At 39.1% G+C, this 18,637-nt stretch overlaps 1 protein-coding gene and 1 long non-coding RNA gene across 12 annotated transcripts in view; one reads left to right on the top strand and one right to left on the bottom strand.

Annotated features, from left to right (window-relative positions):
• Positions 1–16,894, bottom strand: part of RASGEF1A (RasGEF domain family member 1A) — a 54,692-nt gene extending 37,798 nt beyond the window's left edge. Inside the window, exon 1 of the mRNA XM_069019233.1 lies at positions 14,433–16,894. Within this exon, the coding sequence (XP_068875334.1) occupies positions 14,433–14,450 (18 nt within the window). The 5' untranslated portion in view covers positions 14,451–16,894. The remainder of the gene's footprint in view (positions 1–14,432) is intronic.
• Positions 1–18,637, top strand: part of LOC138112342 (uncharacterized) — a 270,953-nt gene that overhangs the window by 42,580 nt on the left and 209,736 nt on the right. For 7 of the 11 annotated variants that reach the window (XR_011151702.1, XR_011151701.1, XR_011151700.1 and 4 more), the window contains one exon: positions 1,904–2,098. The exons of the other annotated variants lie outside the window; for them this stretch is intronic. This is a non-coding gene — a long non-coding RNA (uncharacterized lncRNA). The remainder of the gene's footprint in view (positions 1–1,903; positions 2,099–18,637) is intronic. 11 annotated transcript variants of the gene reach the window in all.

Below are 18,637 nucleotides of genomic sequence, written 5' to 3'. Positions count from 1 at the left end.
ATAAGGCAATGGTGGAATGCTCACCCTATATCTTTTCCTGTAATGTGGCATAGACATCCAAGAAAAATAGCTTATCCAACTAGAAGCATTACTACCTGAAAGTTTTTTATTCTTTAATTAAAATGCTAGATTGTCAGGATAATTTCCCAATTAATGGAAATAGACTGCTTAGGCACCCTTTGATCGGAGCTGGTGTTTATCTCCATGTTGGCTATTGAACCTTCCAAGATGCATCTTTTGATGGGATATTGACTCCTAGGGTGCTATGGTAAATGACAAGATTTTGGCATGGTTGAAAAAAACCCTCCTAAAGAAGTGGAAGAATTTTCACAAGGAACTTTGGCTTCTGATTTTAACCTGAAAACATAAAAATTGCATCTGAAAACAATTTATAATCTGTCACAAAACTGTTTTGACTATGTTTTGTTAATTGAACTTCTGAGGATGTGCAGTTCCAATGTGTCTGTTTAAGGAAGCAGTGTGGCTCACCTGGTTCATGTATTCACAGCTAAGCTAAACTCTCATCTTTATTCTGTGCAGCATTGCTATTTCTACTAAAACCTACTCCATTATTCATAACTGCTTCTAATTTTGGTCTAACTTTGAACTGGAGATAATTGGAATGTCTCCAATTGTCTCGTATGTTCATATATCAAAGAGCATCAACTCAGAAGTTAGCATTGTTCTTGTGGAATATGTATGTGCATGTTTTAAAGAGTGAGGAAGCATTGTTTTGTTAGTGATACTGGGATATTCCACTTTCTTCTTTCAAAAATAAATGGTAATAAAATTGTAACCTTAGGGAAGGGGTGATGTAGGTTATCATGTCCAATGCTGCAGATCTGAGTATTAGTACAAAACTTGTTAGAGGCAATAGGACTCATCTAAGTGACCCCAAGTAAAGGTTGATGTTCAGTGTTACTTAATCCCTCCTTTCCCTTTGGTGCTGCTGTGATCACAAAGTCCCTGTTTTCCCTACTGAGCCAAATGGTCTTATCTTTCTATTACTACTATTTTTCCTTATTTTTCCTTCCTCTATATTGTATTGATACACTTGATTCAAAGTCTGATTCTGAATATATTTTGTGTTTTAAATGTGGATAAATATTGCCTCGCCAAGGGCAAAAATGTAAAGATTTCTTAATTTTTTTTAAACTCTGGATATGCTATCTCTGTACTACTCTACACACCTAGGAGCTCCACTGAATCAAGCACAGCACTCCAAACGTTACAGCACTGAAGTTACCACCCACGTTGATGCACACAGGAAGTACTTAGATTTATCTTGAAGTTGCCCCTTCAGTTTCCAGCCAAGATCTCTGCTCAGTTTAAACCAAAGTTTTTACAGACCAGAAGGGGTTGATGGCTCTTCATTGGCAACAGATAAAAACTAGCAAAATACAGTTTGAACTGGATTCAGCATTTGCAGACAACAGGAAGATCAGTACCTATAACTGAAAATCTAGTCCCTTGTTTTATAAATAGACCACAGTTCTTGTCTGCACCTTTCAATTCTTCTTTTCATATTGTTGACTAATAAACAGTGCAAGATGTTGATTAAAAAATATATTTTTTTTCCCTCCCAAAGAATGATTAATAGTATGCCTGTTGGGCAATCAGTTTACTTTAAAGTCACCTACTTGTTTTCAGCAATTTGTAATTAAGTGTCTTGCTTTGTTCATTTTTGTGTACTTTGGTTTCATATTTTGACTAAATTAGTTCATATTTGAAATACTGAAATAGTTGAAAAGGAAAGATGTTTAAGAAGTCTATTATGCTAAAATGCTCCCAAGTATAGTTTTGAAGGTGATAGCTTTAATTTTTCTGTGGCATCGTTTGCTGTTGTGAGCTAACCAGTGAGCTTACCGGTAAATTCACGGCTGATTTTTTTTTTTTTTAACAGAAATAAAATTGTACCCTTTAGTTGGGTGTTTGAACTCTAGTCTGAGAAATGGTCTGGAATATTGCAGTAGAATAAAATATTTGGAGTTTGCGTCTGAAGAATAAAATAGCTGTTCCCAGAAGTTACAACTGTGGATGAGACCAAACACTACAACAGTTGAAGCCTTCTTGCTTCAACACATTTGGCTACAAGTGGGTGAGTTTAAAGCATTTTCTGTAACCATGTCACAGTTGTTATCTTTGGAAAGATTTGAATACTCATTCAACTGCTAATGATATTCTATCTTTTAAAACCATGAATCAGGTCTTTAAAGTTTGATGGTTTACAATTCATATTACGAAATGCTTACACTATTATTACAATAATTATAATGATATTTCACATTATTTTTAGACAAGCTTTTTTCCTGCTTAAATATCTTAAAATTCACTAAAGACACTTATGCTCAAAGTATTTGAGCAGGAGTTCTGGTTCGGTCTTTTTTAAGTACAAAAGGCTTTAGACACCCTGTTGCTGTGTTCTCCTTTACCCACAAGCAAGGACCTCTCATGGCCATTGGTGATACATGTGCAATTCTTTCAAGAAATCATTGAGGTTTTTTTGGTTTTTGTTTTTTCTTCCCCATATGAAAAAGTAACCTTTGTTAGAAACAGCTAGCTGTCAATGCAGTCCTCAAACCTGAGCCACCTAAGTAATCTGCTCACTTTTCTGATTGCTTTGAGGAACATTCCCTTACAGCTATGGCAAATGTCCCAGCATAATTTTTCATATCCTTTTAGTGATAATTTGTGCTCAGTTTTCAGCTGCAAAGGACTAAAAGCACATTTCAAGCCCACACAAAGTCTGACGAGAGCTCGTGACTGTCTACAATTTAGAACAGCAGGCTACATGTTCCCTGTTGCAGCAGAGGAGATGGTCAGGATTTGGTTTATTTAGGCTTTCTTTTTTAGCACTATTAAATTAGGAGATGATATCTACCAGAAAAAAAAAAAAAAATTAAAACCACCAATTCTTTTTTCTTAAGTTCCATGCTAGCAGAATAAACTTAGTAAGATTATGAGAAAATAAGAGGGTAAGGGTGGATTGAAGATGCAGAGAAGTTTACTTCTTAACATCTTGGTGAGTAATAAGGAAAGGAAAATCATCCCAGGAAAGGCATCACTCACCTTGTAGGCTTTTAACCTTTCCCCAAAGGCCTGTCCTGCAAATCCCTCGAAATCTCATGTTCTTCTACCAGTGTTTTTTTGCTACCCATCTTTTCCTTCCCCTCCTCCAGCCGTCTTCTTGCCCCTTCCCCCCACTTCCTATTAAAAGGAAAGCTACTGTGAGCTCGTAAGTAACAGACTCATGCTTTCAATCAAAGGAGAGAGCTGAATAGCCTTGCACTCAGAGTGAGTTCAGCGGATCTGGAGTCAGGGCCCCTTCATTAATGAGAAAGGAATCTGGTCACCTTCTGAAATCTTTCAGCACTCCCTCAAGCTGCCTGAACCACACAACTTGCATTTCTCATAGATTTCCCCACTGTGTCCACAGTTCCATTCTCTCTTTCTCTCCTCCCTCTCTTGAAAGCTAAATATGCAAAGGCAATTTCCCTGCTCTTGCTGGGTCCATGATCTTTGCTCATTAGGAGATCCATTTCAAGTTAATTTCTTTCCCTGGCCCCCCAACCCTTGGTTTCAGTGAAAAAAATAGTTGGGCTTAGAATTATATGCAAGAAAACATTTGCATCAGGCTTGTCAGGTATCTGTGCAATGCAGATCTGAACACTGGTTTTGATTCTCAGGCTCAGTGGTTTCCACTGGCAGTTTTTTCACTCAAGCATCTTCTTTCAGTTCACACCAGTTGAGTTTTGTCTTGAGTTTACAGGGGTTGTGACAAACCCTGGAAATTCAAATGCAGAGCTCAACTGAAACAGCTGCTGTCCTCTCTTTTGGTCCAAACCACATTGCCACCTAAGATACTAAAATCATCCTTATCTCCTGAAACTTATCTCAGGTTTGCTGAAAACCTCATAAGCCTAGCATGGTACCTGCTTGGTTTGGGAACATTTTATTAGCTGATTTATTAGCTCATTTTTTTAACTAATTCTATATCATCAATATGAATATGTACCACATCAGGAATTGTATCATTTCATGTGTTGTCAGAAATAGGAAGGCATTCTTTGTCCTTATTTAAAAAATTAATTTTTTGCTACATCTGTATCTATGCTGTCCATAATGTGAAAGGAATAGCTACTGTCAATGAGAGAATAAAGGAGAATAAAGGAGAATAAAGCAGTGGGGAAAGACATAATGCATGACTTCTGTCAGAGGCACAAAACAAGTACCCACTTGTTATCCTGTGGATGGCCTTAGTACTTTGGTCTGGGGAAAAATGTTTTGGTAGCACTCCTGCTGTGATCACATAGGTAAATATAAATGACTTTTCTTGTTACAGGTATGGGGAAAGATGCATTGCATGTAGGAATGTGAATTGAAAAGGAATGGGAGTTGATAAGAAATGGGTGTTTTGTAGATGCAGTGTTGCTGAGCCTTGGTTTAGGTTTTGATAGTGCCTTTAACATGAGGTAATTTCAGGTTCTCATTCTTACATGGAAACAGTTATGTTATGCTCAAAATTCAGTGAATAGCCAAATTCTGATTTCTTTTGGTCTTTAGATCCCTTCCACTTCAAGAGTTATAATTTTCTATTAATGCATAACCGATAGTGAACATTTTTGTGTTAATCTCACTGGTTGGCACCATGTAGTATGACTTTTTCTACTTAGAAAGAGAAAATAATTTTGATTGTTGAGTTCTGTTTGTTATTTTATGTTGATGTTACACACAGCTTGAGGATATAGAGACTGACTGAATCTGAAAATCTGAGTGAAAAGTACATAGAATTCTTGAATAAAAAAGAGATATCTTGTCAAAACAAGCCCTGTGCAATAAAGATTTCCATGGCAGAAAAGAACGAGGAGAGAATGTACAACTGGAATACTGTGTATGGGATGTCAATTCCTGTGGGTGCTGATTGCTTGCTAATTTAAACAGATATTGTGAGTGCTCAGAACCAGGGTACAAAATGCTGGCAGTAGCTTTCTCTGCCTGACAATCATGTAAAAGAATATTTTTTTACTGGAATTAGAGATGTAGCTCTAAGATTATGGGTTCAACCAACTATGTTCCCCTCTGCTCCTCTTGCACTTGGTTGTTGGGGGTTTTTTTCCATGCCTTAAGTAACTTAATGGAAAATAATTGGGTCAGAACACAGGGACGAGGGTATCAGGAGCAGCAGTGCTGTAGCAGTGAGTTAAGCTGCAGATGCATCCGAAGGCCATCGCTGCAGCAAGCGACGGTGCAATGTGCCAAACGGTGTCAGCTTGTTGTGACTCAGCCACTGGCACAGGAACAGATGAGCACTTGTTCCTGGTGCCAGTGGTGAATATCCTTAAGGCTATGTGTTTGTGCTCCTGCCCGTGCCTACCCTTGCAGCTGTTCGGTGGCAGTGCCTGCTGGCAGGCTCCAGAGCAGCCTACATAGTACAGGGGAAGAGTTTGCTTCTGCTCTCCAGGCTTGTTTTCACACTAGAGGCTTTTATCTCCTTGCCATCACTTCGAGGCAGAGAAGGGTACTGCTGCCTGCTGTGATGCACCATGGTGCTCAGGCTGTGCCCTCTGAGTGCTCCTGTGACCCAGCCCCCAGGGCGGCCTCCGGCCTCCCTCACCTGCTTGGGGAGCTCAGCCTCCCTGCCCAGCCTCACTCCCCAGTGCTGCCCAGATGGCTCTGCCGCCTCATAGTCCTACTTGCTACTCTCTGCCCTTTGAAAAATTAAGAAATCCATGTTTTAAAGTATGAGTCCTCTCATTGCTTGGTACTAGTATTGCTTTGAAATGTAGCCAGTGTTGCTTTGTACTTCAAAGAGGCCACTCTGGGTTAGTTCTCCCAACAGATCTATCCCCGAGGGATCTGTGTGAGTTGTGTGCTTCAGGAGTGCCTTGGGGCCCTGCTGTGCCAAAGCCAGGCAGCGAGGGGGTCCTGGCTGCAGCCCCCAAGCTCTCGGTGTTGCATGTGCAGGTGGAAGCGCTGTCCTGCGTCACGCACTGGGTGAATCATGGCTGGAAGGAGAGTCTGGCTGGCCTGGACCCATCACTAGTTTCTTCCTTGCCAAGTACCATCTGAACGTTTGACTTCCATTTTCCAGCATTGCTTGGCCGCACCCCTCTGGAAGCACAGGGATTGTTTGAGTCCCCATGGTGCAATGACTTGCTTTTTTCAGGATTTTTCCAGTTAAGATCACTAGGAAGAACAAAACTCCTAGGCACAGCTGAAGCTCCTTGCAGTGGTTAAAACCTTGTGTATTGCTATAACAGCAAGTGGCATGAGAAATTTCAAGGACTGCTTGATCATGAACTGTTCCCGGCAGATGTGCCCAGAAGAAGTTTATTTAAAACTTGTGTTCCTATTTCAGTTTTCTGAGAGGACCATTCAGGCTTTATTAAATTCTGCCGAATAGAAAATAAATTAAGTTTTAGTGTCATCTATCTTCTGTATTCTTATAATTTTAGAATTGATTAAAAACCTGTTTACTGTTACAGGGCCTGCTCTGAATTTTTCAGGTAGGCAGAGTGTGATTCTTTGAATTATTTAAGGCTGTGCTGGAACAGTTACCTGTTTACTTTTCTATTGCTACTAAATTTCAGAAAAGGCTAAGAGGGGTAAAAATTATCTCTGTTTATTCATACAAAACATCTCTGCAAGTCCCACTGTTGCCCCCCAGGAAGGACCATCCCTTAAACCAATTTAAAATCTGGGGCTGTAAGCCCAGAGCCTTCTGTTTTGTTACTGCTGAGGTCAGTGAGTCAAGGGTCATGGCATTAATCAGTGACCATGGTGCAGAACAGAGTTGCTAAACTTGAGGTGAAATTTGAGCTTGCTGTCATGGGAACAGAGTGGGGAAGGCAGCATTTGGGAAGAGCCAGCCTTACCCTGGCCGGGGGAGAGCCTGGTAAGGGCACTGCTACCTGGAGCACTGGTTTGGTGCTGATTGCATCTGTGCATGTGTGTGTGTGCGCCGCATTTAATCTTAATTTATGGGTTTTCCTCTATCCTTCAACAAGTCTGCTAGAGTCTTTTCCCTAAAAATTAAGGTCAGTCATCACATGCCTAATTATTGGTCTGAGTGGTGAGAAAGTACCAAGGAGTAAGAGCAAACTCCACAACCACCCTTGAAGTTTCTGAGATGTTATCTTAGTCCAGCAGTGACTGATGCCCTAAATTCTTTACTCAGTTCACAAGTTTTCTTTAGCACAAGCAGCCCTTAAAGAAAGGAGGTGTTAGCAGTGTGTACAGCTTTTACAGTACAGTTCTGAGTCACGATACTGGAAGGTGCAGAGTAGATGTAATGCCTGTCAATTTGTTATTATTAATTACAAGAGAGGCCTACTTCATGCAGATTCTCCCTTTCTTTCATGCAGTCAGACAGCCTGACTTCTTTATTTTTATTGTTTAATTTGTGATCACAACAGGAAGATGGTGCCTTTGTTAAGAAATCTATCTAAATTAAGAGATTGTTATTTCTTTCTTTAGAATACACAAATCAAATTTCATGGTCTCATTCAAGGCAGAGAATCTTTTCTCCTGGGTATCACCAGTCTACAGGGAAAGTTATTGCACTTTAATATAATTTCTGAAACATTAATCACAGGGGCTATAGTTTTGCAAGAGGCAAAGCTTTAGTTGTTTACAGTCTGTTAAGCTATTTATTTACTTTGTGTTCTCACTCCTCCCTTAAGACCTTCAGAAATGAAAAATATAAGGGGATAGCAGTTCCTTTTCTCATTTAAGTATGTAAACATGGCTTTCAGAGCTTTTTTTCCTGTGGCAAAAGCAAGGTCAGAAGATAATATAAAATAATGGGTCCAAACTAGATTCTGGTTATAATTTGAAAGCATTCAGTACTGTCTGGTTTTCGTCCTAAAATACATATGGATGCCCCATGACACAAGTCAGAGAAACCTGGCAATTGCTTTAATTTGTCCCCAGTCTCTGCCCATAGACCTGGGCACAAAGCAGAGATCTGGTCACACCCCACTTCAGCTTAGTGTGTTTGCTGCAGCTCTGCTATCCTAACTTGCCCATCTACTCCAAGTAGTGCAGCATTATTCTTCTTGTTTCAAGTGGTTATCAAAGCCAGTGATAGATGTTGTTCAGCCCTACGTCTGCAGACACCAGTGGGTGAGATAAAGTTGCCCTCAGTGTGGTAGGGCTATTCTAGTTTACTTTCAAATATCCAGTTTGGCTAAAAGGGTTGCATGTATTACTGAGATTTACAGTACCAGTTTTAGGATTCACTTACCCTGTCTTGTAAGGAAGGCTATTAGTTGAATAAAAAAAAAAAAAAAAAAAAAAAAGAAGCAACATGCATTTCTGTTATTGGCTGGTGGCAAAACCAGTAATGGGATGCCTATTGCTGATGATAAACATGTGCAGTCTCTGAAAGCAAATTAAATTTTGGCCAGACTATTTCTAGATGGTGTTTTCCTAACTTCTTGCCTTTTGGTGGATAAATTATATTGCTTTTGCAGATTACATTTATTTCAAAACCCATTTCTCGTTAAAAAAATAAAATTAAAACATATCAGAAAAATCAGACTTACTTTCAGTCTTCTATTTTTCACTGTCAGTTTCCCAAACTATCCCCTTCCTCAAGGGATTTAAATATATGAACTTCTAAAAACAGAGATAGGCAGTTTCTCTTCCTTTTCTTTTCTTTTAAAGGGATTTATTTTTTCTTAGTGCCTGTAAGGCGGGAGCCCTGGAGATTTGAAGCTTCTTTCATCCTCCAAAATGTCAGCAATTTCAAAAAAGTGGGTTCCTGTACACTTCTTTTGACATACTCTAGAGTCTTTTCAAACTTGGCTTGGAAGCTCTTTCTCTGCAGGTAGAGGCACTGTGGGCAGGGGACACACTTATACCTTAGATTCTGGCTGAAACAATCACCAGGGAGAGGACAGCACCCTGACACAAGCAAGCTGTGCATAGTCCAAATGATTGACAAAGCTTTTTTTGCATCTTCACCCTCTTCCTTCTGAAGTCTGCAAAGTATCAAACTCATACAGCTGAGAGGTAGCTTTAGGGTGTCTTGGCTTTCTGTTTCTCTAGTGGGAAGACACATCAGAAACCATCAAACAAAACCAGCAGTGTCAAGTCCATTTCTGTCACAGTCTGTGATCTGCACAGAGCAAGAACTCTCAGCCTTCAGCTAAAGTTTCCTCTTTCTGGGTTGCAAAGTACCAGGTGGCAGAGCTGGAGGTTTGCTTAGGCTCATGTGCGGGACTCCAGAGCATCTCTTTGGTTAGACCAGAAGATGATGGGGAGTGAAGGGAAGCGGGGAATAGAAATAAATCCTCTTCCTGGTAACCAAAGCCAGCAGTGGTAATGAAGAGGCCAGCAATTGATAGGACAGGAGAGGAATGTAATTAATGCAGCCAAAGACAGCTGGGCCACATATTGGATTAGTAAGGAGAAGGGATCAAGGCAGGGCATGTACCTGCTGGGGCCACAGCAGGAGGTGGGGATGAGCTGGGAAAGTAGTGCATGTGAGGAGGGAATGCAGAAAAGAGGGTGAAGATATAGGAACACAGAAGTGGGTCAAGGTCTATTTGACACTAAAGCTATTTAAAACTTCTGAGAAGTTACTTTCTCCACACATGTGTACTGCATGTTGCTTTCTTTGAGGAAGGAAAGGTTCTTCCCATGTTAATATGAATGAAGAGTTTTAATGCAAATGTCCTCTTAGATTTGTGTCGTGTATTCTGGGCAAAATAAGTGGTCGTGGGGTTTTGTAAACAACGATATTAATGTGCAACAAAAATATCTGCTTAATTTTTTTTTTTAATTGTATATTATGGTGTTGAGGAAAGGTTACTTTTTCCTTTTGGTCTGTGCTCAGGATTTCATTATTTTATAATGTGTGAAGAGTGCAGCTGTTGTACCACTTGGATTTTAATGGTTTAAGCAAGGGCATAAGTGTAATACAATTAGAGGATATTGTTTGATAATGCAGGAAGGGATCTTCTGAACATTTTTATTTGGGAGAAGAACTGTACCCTTCCAAAGAGAAAACCTTCTAGTTCTGGCTGAAACCTCCTCCCACAATTTTCAGCCCTTAAAGCATAAAAAGATTGATCCTGGGCAGTCCTCAGAATATTGCTTTTTTTACATCCTCAAGGTGCAAACCATAGTTTTTTGATGTAAAAGCTGTTATTGCATCTTAATTGAAGTCTGCATAATAATAACCTACAGGTAAAATTCTGCAGAGCATGAAGATATGTTGGATGAGTTTATTGGGGCTTGGAGTATTATTTATGGGTATAGATAGCTGGATCTCATTCAATTTAAATATCCTGGAGTGTATTTAAAGCAAGTTTGTTTAAACTAAACCCATAATCAAGTATTGTTCTTTCTCTGTGCGGTCTTAATTTTTAAAGTCTTTTTCAATGGAATGCTAATTATGTGTCAAATCTTTCAGTACTATACAAAAAAATTTCTATTAAAAAAAATAGCTGGGATTATATTAAGAGAAACTCGACTCCTTTTTTTCTGAAAGAAAAAAAGAATGACTAGTTTAAGAACAGGGTGAGAGGATCTCTAGGACTTAAAGGAATCAACAGTTATGAAAAGATCAAAGCAGCAAACTGAAATATGTATTTTCATATGCATGTTTAAGAAATTACATTTTATACAGAAAAAAATCTTGGATGTTTTTTCTACTCCCATGGAAATAAAACAAGCAGTGTTCTGCCATGCTAAACTCAATGAAATAGACTGTTCTTGTTCTGCTTCATGTTGCTTTATCCTTCGAAGCATACAAGAATCAAGTTTGGAAGCTCTTGTTCCGTGAGACCCTGAGGTTCCTGGGTATCATACTGTGTCCTCTTCTGACAGGGGTTTTACTGCGTGGGACAGATGTGCTACAGCTTCCCTACTGCAAATAGGAATGTTTATTTTACTTATGGGATGCTGATTGCTTAGCTTTCCTATTTTGCAAAGTTGTGTGAAGATAAGGAGAAGGAGGGAACACTTAGAAGAAAGGAAAATTCAAACCATAGGTTTGGTGCTGTCAGAGGGGAGTGGGTGTTATATGTGGGAGGTAAAGGTGTAGGTAAAAGGAGTGACATTTACTGAACTTATTGCTCAGGCTCCTTGAAGTTCAGCTGTGCCTACTGATGGTATTTGTAAAGCAGCCCACATGTGAAACAGGAAAAGCTGACCTAATACTGAAAAAGATTTTAAAAAAAAATATAAATCTCCAACTTTCATTCTGTCTAAATCTGAAAACTTTTTTGGCAATTTGGAGTAGTCCTTTTTGCCTTTGGAACTATCAAATCTGTCACATACAAAGCCTCTATCAACACAGAGAATGTATTATATTAGAAGTGTTTAATGCCAATAAGTAAAGCCTGTTGAACACATAAGAACAGGTGTAGGGGTCTTTAGCTGTTAGCTGCTACGATTATGTGGATGCCATATGGCTCAACTGTGCAGCTCTCTGAACTGAATCTTCAGCTGTCCTGTGTGAGTGAAACATCTAAAACTAAACATGCCATGGGAGACAACTGATACAAGGTTTGCTACACAGACAGCAAATCAACCTGCTCTTTATTTACTCTTTAAAATTTTGATAGGGAAAATTAGCTAGGCAGCACTTCGACCATGTTGTTATTTACTCCAGTGAAAGAAATGAAAATCTTTGGTGGGTTATTTTCATGCCAATTAAGCTCCTGAAGGCTGACTACCGTGAAGGAAATAATGTAATATGTAGTTGTCAAGTTTGGGATTAATCTATTAGGATGCATAGTTAGTAAAAATCAGTACTTGTCACATCTGTGTGAGTCCCATGAGCTATGACCATCTTGAACATCTCTATTGTTTCAGTCATTTTCAATTTTGTGTCCTACTCTGCAGAATTTCCCAGGAGATGTGATGGGTCAGTGGCAGGCCAAAGATGGGCTCCAGACCTAATCTAATCAATATTGTGACAAACGTAATGAAAGAAGTGATGTCACCTTGGAATCCCAGTAGGTTTTATCAGCTTAGCTCCTAATGGGATGTGACAGCAAGGCTGATCTGTGTCTCCTTAGGGCAGGACAGGAGTTGTGCAAGGGCTGGTGCAAGGCTGGCTGTGTGACAAAGGGTAATCTAAGTCCATGACAGTTGCAGCTAAGGGTTGAAACTAGAGGTGCTTCCATGTCAAAGCATCAAATAGTTATTTTAATAACCTTTGTTTCCAAGTGAACAGTTTAGGCATTTATTATATTTTCAGTTCCTCTAATGTCATCTGCATTTAAAAAATGGTAACTTGTTCTGTTTCAGTGGGGAAGTTCTGAAGTTGGTTTCACAAATTAGAAAGCAGTAGTCCCTGTCTTTACATGTATTCTAGGCAAAGCACTTTCACTCCAGTTCTCTGTGACGACTTTTAATTTTATTTTTAATTGCCCCTTTTGCAATCACATACAACTAGATCACTTGTCCCAGTAGGTGACTTTTGCATGAGGCTAAATCAATGATTACTTTTGTCCTGGGATTTCCTCTCTTAGCACTTCTTTACCCTAGGTGTAGTGCTACCTTGGTAGACTTCACTGATGCATTCTGGTGTGCAATCTCAAATTTTTGTGCCCTTCTAGTTTTGAAATGGCAGCTTTGCTAAAGATTGTTTTTATGATAACTTCATTTTCTGTGATCAGGGTTGTATATATTACCAAAACTGACAAGTTTTCACCCTTAAATGTTATGATTTCCCCTTTTTTTGCCCAGCTAGGTTCAACTACTTGCCTCATCTGTTGCCTTTATAGTTTCTCTGTTCTTAAGTGTTGTCCCCATACTGTGATTCTCTGTCTAAAAAGTTATTCTCAAGGCATTTGCTTGCTTTGTCTCTTTATCTTTCCCCCTCAAGATGAATGGCAATTACTGTCAAAATGTTCTCATGCATAGAAATCCTGTGACATGTAGATCTCTTTAACATCTAGAAAGTTGCAGAGATATTACTAAAGTAACTATCAGGGTTGGTAAAAAAGCTCTTGAATATTATTCCCTCCCATTGTGGAACTAACCCTTGAAGTTTCCTGTGAAAATTTACCAAGTTCTTTGCTACACATATGATTTTTTAATATGAAAACATGTGTTTTGTCCTTTAGTATAAGACCAATCTCATTTTCAATTATTCAAGTTTTCTATACAAGTATTTCCATGAATTGCCTTGATATGTAAACCTTGTATGCTCTTTGATAGCGGAGCAAAGCTGCCTTATACTTTTTACTAATCCTGCAATTACATTCTGTAGAGCCTTTTTACTTTCCTTAATATGAAACTAAACCCTCCTCTCACCTACTCCTTTACATAACCAATGCACTAAGAATTATGGACATGACAGCTAAATCCAGCTTTTAAATCCCAGGCACAGTAGCTATGTGCTGTTGCTGCTCAGTGTTTCTTTCTAATAAGCTATATGCAGTGCAATATCTTATTAGTTAATTTGAAAATCATTTCTCAAGGGATTGCATGACTTATGTGCATCAGGCCCCTACCAATCCACTTAAAGCTTTAATTCACCAGATAGAGAAACTTAGTCCAGAGCTGGATCTTATTTGTTGCAGCAGAAACCTTTATTTCCCTGTAAGGTACCATGATAGTGGTTTTGGTGTAGCAGAAGTTAAAATGAAAACATCCCTTTGCAATTTTTTGAAAATAAAACCTATTTTTTTGATCTTACAGAAAATGTTTTTTATTCTGTTGCATAAGGTGACAGCAGGTGCATGTTGCAATTCAAATGCCCTGTTACTCTTGAAATTTCAGCGTTGCTGCTTAACTTGCAAAAAGAGGGACTGAGAGAAATCTTTGAGAAGAAGTACCTATCTTTGCTGCAAATATCAGAAACTTGACTACTGATGTTCTGGAAAGCATCACCTGAGCTTGGGATGGGTTTGACTCCAAAGGACAAATTCAAACATCCCTGCAAGAGAACTTTGATTCTGTGTTTGTGATGCAGTGTACTGCATCACTTTTAACTTGCCTGCACAATACTGAAACCATCTCATTTGGTGAATATTCATTCAAATCCATGTTTCTGTCTTTTCTGTTACTCCGCTCCAGAGCAAAAAAAAGTTCACAGACCACAGGAACATGAAATATTAACCTCGGTTTCCATTTCTCCACACCACCATTGCATAAAGCTACCGCCAGGTAATCTTCCTTCTGCGCGGCATCGATTCACTACAAGTGACCAAAGCACGACGCAATGCACAGAATAACCAGTGAATGCATAACCTGAAATCAAATTAAAGCACAATTTTAAATGTGCTTTCTCTGGAGCATAGCATTAAATCCCTTTGTCGTGCATGGCTGTGTGTCTGGGGGTGGCTGAACCCTGCCATACCCAGCACAGAGCTACTGTCACTGTGGTTTTCCTGGAGCCGTACGTGGCTCCTAAAGCACCAGCAGAACGTGGAGCAGACAGAAGATCCCACAGCACTGTGCAGACTTACCTGGCTCTCCAGGACCATGTCCTCTCCCAGCTGGAGCACCCTGGAGCCTGTCCCTGCTCTGTGCTTGCCCAGGAGCCAAGAGCTGCTGTGCTGCTCCTCTGGCTGCGCTCGCCAAGGCGCTCAGGGAGTGTGGGCAGCCCCTGCTTCCCGTTACCATTATACCCAGAAAAAACGAAAGTACTGCGGAAGGTGCTGCACGGGAGGAAATTCTGAGCCTCAGCCCTCCATTACGTAGGTGTCATGTGCTGGGCACTGACTGGGAACTTCCATTCCTGCTGCCCTTAAGCTGCAGCGAAACCAGGGCTGTTCTGCTGTTTACTCTGTGTTTTGGGTTATAGGAATTGACTTGCTGGTTAAGACCCGTGTAAAGATGTTGTGAAGGAAAGGAAGTAGATTTTGGGTAGGCATTTCTAACTGGATGTTTTCTTATAACTGCTAAAATTTCTCCAAAATTCCTGTTTCGGTGTAGTATGACTTAATTTGTTGTTTTCTGGAGGTTTTTGTTGGTTTGGGGTTTTTTGCCTGTTTTGTTTTGATTTTTCTAATATAAAATTCCTACAAAGCTACCTAGAAACTGTTTATAGTGTATGCTATGGAGATCTGACAGCTCAGAACTAACGCTCTGGAATTAAACTAGATGGCTTCTTTTTTTAAATCAGTTTTTATTTGACCATTCTTTGTACTTGATTTTTGCATAGTAATGTCCAACGCATACCAGAAATTCTTCAGAAGCTCACTTAAATCATACAGGAAGAATTGTTGATGTGTTCTGTCAGGAGACCTGAATCAGTAATAATAAGAAATGAGAAATTCTCTCCATTCCATATATGTCTACAGTGTAAAATCTGCCAAGCAGAGGCAAATAAGTAAATAATGAAAGGAATATTCTGTGTAGGTAATTTAGTTTGTAGTTACTGAAGGCATAATGCTAGTGGTGAGGTGGGTCTGGTTTTGTTTCGTGTAAAGGTATAGAAATTTTAATAAGGATGTAGAAATAAGCAGACTGGGGAAACAGAACAGTCGGTGAAGAATGAGGAAGAAAGCAGAGGTGATGACAAAAGACGATGACAAAACTTTGTGGAAATGGAACTGGCATTTCCGTAGAGGAAATGTGAAGGAACAGTTTAGAAGGGGAAGCTAAGAACATAGGGATGTGATTATATGCTAGTAGGGTACTTTTGGAAGAGGTTAGTGGAATACACTTAATTTAGGCTTGCAGAGGACGAGGTTTCTGCAATAGACATGAGTGATGGATAAGAATGGGTTTGCTTTACCAAGTGAGGTGTGTGTTTAGATGAGGTTTGAGAAGTGGACAACTGAGGTGCACGGAATCCCTTAACCAGAGATTTGTCTGAAGTGACAGAAGGAAAGGATGGGAGGCACGGGAGTGTGTTTTGAAAGCAAATATCAACAATATTGAATTTTACAATGAACTGTTACTGCAGTGTGCTTGCCTGCATTTCCTAGCGCACAGTTTGGCTTCACATAGTTCCAAGATGCATTCTTCTGCTCTCTAATGTCTGAACTAAATTTTATTCAAGTCTAAGACAGCTCAGTGTGATTTCTGAACAATATAATTCTCTAACTATAAATTATCCTACACTGGTGCTTTCAAATTAAAAAAAAAAAAATGTAAGACTCATAAAAGTAAAATAATACTTACTTTGCATTTCTTTACAGCAGCATTGCACAGTGGTTCTGCCATCCAGCCTTTCCCAGTGGGTGGACTTCCAGCTATTTCACTCTATGATTTTTGTCATGTGTCTTGCCTCCTTCCCCTTAAAATGAGGGGTGCAATGGATTACTATTAGAACACACTGCTAATTTGCACTGAAAATGCATTGTAGTAAAAGACTAAAATTTGACATACATATTTTCAGAGAGGGGAAGATCATAAGAAGGAAATAGCACAAATTATGGTATACAAAAAAGGGGAAAAGGCAGGATTTTAAATACTAGGTGCCAAGAGAAAGGCAGTAGGAAAAGTTGGAAAGGTTAAATCCCCCCCAACTCAAATCCACCAGTGACAGCAGTTTTTTAATAGTCATTAAGAAGTTATTTCTAGTAAAATACCAATATTTATATTGCTAAATTGACAAGTCATTAAACTGTTTCACAAAAACCTTGGAACTGAGAATTTTATTTCTTAGTGCAGTTATGATCATATAAGAATAGGAAATCTTTTTTCTTCCTTCTTGAGAAGTACTATCACAGCATAAAGAAAAGTGACAGCACAATCATACCTCATCAGGATGATGGAGACATCCTTAACTATGTATGTTTAAATGTGACATAAAAATAAAGAATATGGAGAAACTGGCAGCTGTTCTGTTGATACCTAAGGTAAAATGGATTGAAGACAATCCAGGTTTGAGCTGTTCAAAGACACACTGTAGTTATTGTAAACACAGAGATTATTCACCACAGAACATCTTGAAAACCATCTTGTAGGTTTTTAGTAGGACTTGCATTATTTTCCCCCCTTTTTCTTTTGAATTTTCAGGAAATTCACTGTTGCTACATTACTAAGCTGAATGTTATGATTAGTACTGCTGATTTGGGTCAGTTTGTAGTTTCAAGGCCCTTTTTTATGCTGAATGTGGAATTAAACCAGAGCTGTGAGCATCCTGGCTGGCACCAGCCACAGAGGGCTGTTACAGCTGAAGTGCTTTGACTTCAGTCATGGCACTAACCTGAGCTGTTCTTCTCTGAGACATCTACCTTTCTTAACACTGAGGCTTCTACCTTTTACAAATTTTAATTACTTGCTGGAATTAAGTATAGGGGGAACTTAACAGACAAGCGGAATAAGCACACAAAACTCATTTCCCTTGAAAATCAGACTAAAAATTAACAGTTATTTGCCCTAAAGCATAGTATGTGACTGAATGTATAAATATTTACCCCAAGTAGGGTGTCAGTTATGAGAGTGAGACTAGCTTTACAGCCATTAAGGACTAATCTTCATATACTTGTACCTTCAACTCTGAATTATCCTGAGTATTTCGGTGTTATTAATTAATTTTGTTTTCAGTACTTAATCAGCTCTTAGCTTAAACCAACTTTAAAATAACTTATAGGGTCCTTGTATTCTTAATTAAACTCTAAGTTAATTCAAAATGAATGTTTTCAAAGAAAAATCTTATTTCTTTGATTTTCATTATCAAAACAGAAGGAAAGATAGGAAGTAAGCAAGAAATACAGAAAATGCATTTTTGAGTTGGATTTTTCTGTTACTTTCATATGATGCAAGATTTTTTCGTGTCAATAATATCAGTGAAGAAGTGCTGCTTCATTTCGTGCTGGAACTGAAGTGAAAATGTTGGGGTTTTTCTAGTTTTTTGTTTGTTTGTAGTTTGTTGGAAACAGTAAATGTATTCCTGATTAGGGAGAGCTTCTCCCCTAGCTATGAGAATGAACATGGCTTCTCTATAAATGTTAAGAAATCTTCTGGCAGGCCTGCCAAGCTCTGCTGCCGGTGCCACCAGAACCTAAAGCAGCAGGAGCATACAGTTGTACTTAGTTTTGGCTATTAGTAAACATGGTTACCAGGAGGCCAGCTATGGTTATGAAGCTTCCACTTAAAGCCTTTTTTTCGGTAAAGCCTAGCATGCTTTAAATACCAAAAGTATTCCAAGGCAAAGTTCATCTTGACTCTCAACACTAGCAAGATGTGCTTTTAGTTGCTGAGTTGTGTTAGGCACAGGTACGGATGTGATCAGCACTTACTCTCTTTTCTTATTCAGTTTCTTGCGTGTACCACACCTGACTTTGGGGGAAGGTGGATGTGCCCATATAGGGTTAAAGGCAGGCTGTGACTTCAAAACACTGTAGACAGGCAACTTCCTTTTTTTTGTAAAGAGAGCAGCTTCCTGCTAGCACTGATGCTGCAGTATGTCTGTAGAGTGGAAACCCCCGCCCCTCTCAGAATATTATGTAGTGGAACCTACAGCAAGTGTAAAAAACATAATGGTATGTTTATTTTTGGAGAAGTGGGAAACTACTGTGGGAGTAAAAAAAGTTCTCATGGGGTTTTTTTCATCATTCACCCAGTTACAATGACTTGGAGGAGAAGAGAAAAAAGCTAATAAAATCCCATAGAAATCAGAGAATTTTGGAGGATAGTAGGGCAAAACTTGATATTAGAGGATATAGTACTTATGTGTCTTCTGCATCTTTCTTGTAGAGATATTATGATGTCCCAA

Source organism: Aphelocoma coerulescens, chromosome 6, assembly GCF_041296385.1.
Source record: "Aphelocoma coerulescens isolate FSJ_1873_10779 chromosome 6, UR_Acoe_1.0, whole genome shotgun sequence".
NCBI lineage: Eukaryota > Metazoa > Chordata > Aves > Passeriformes > Corvidae > Aphelocoma > Aphelocoma coerulescens.
This window is presented reverse-complemented; position numbering and strand designations above follow the sequence as displayed.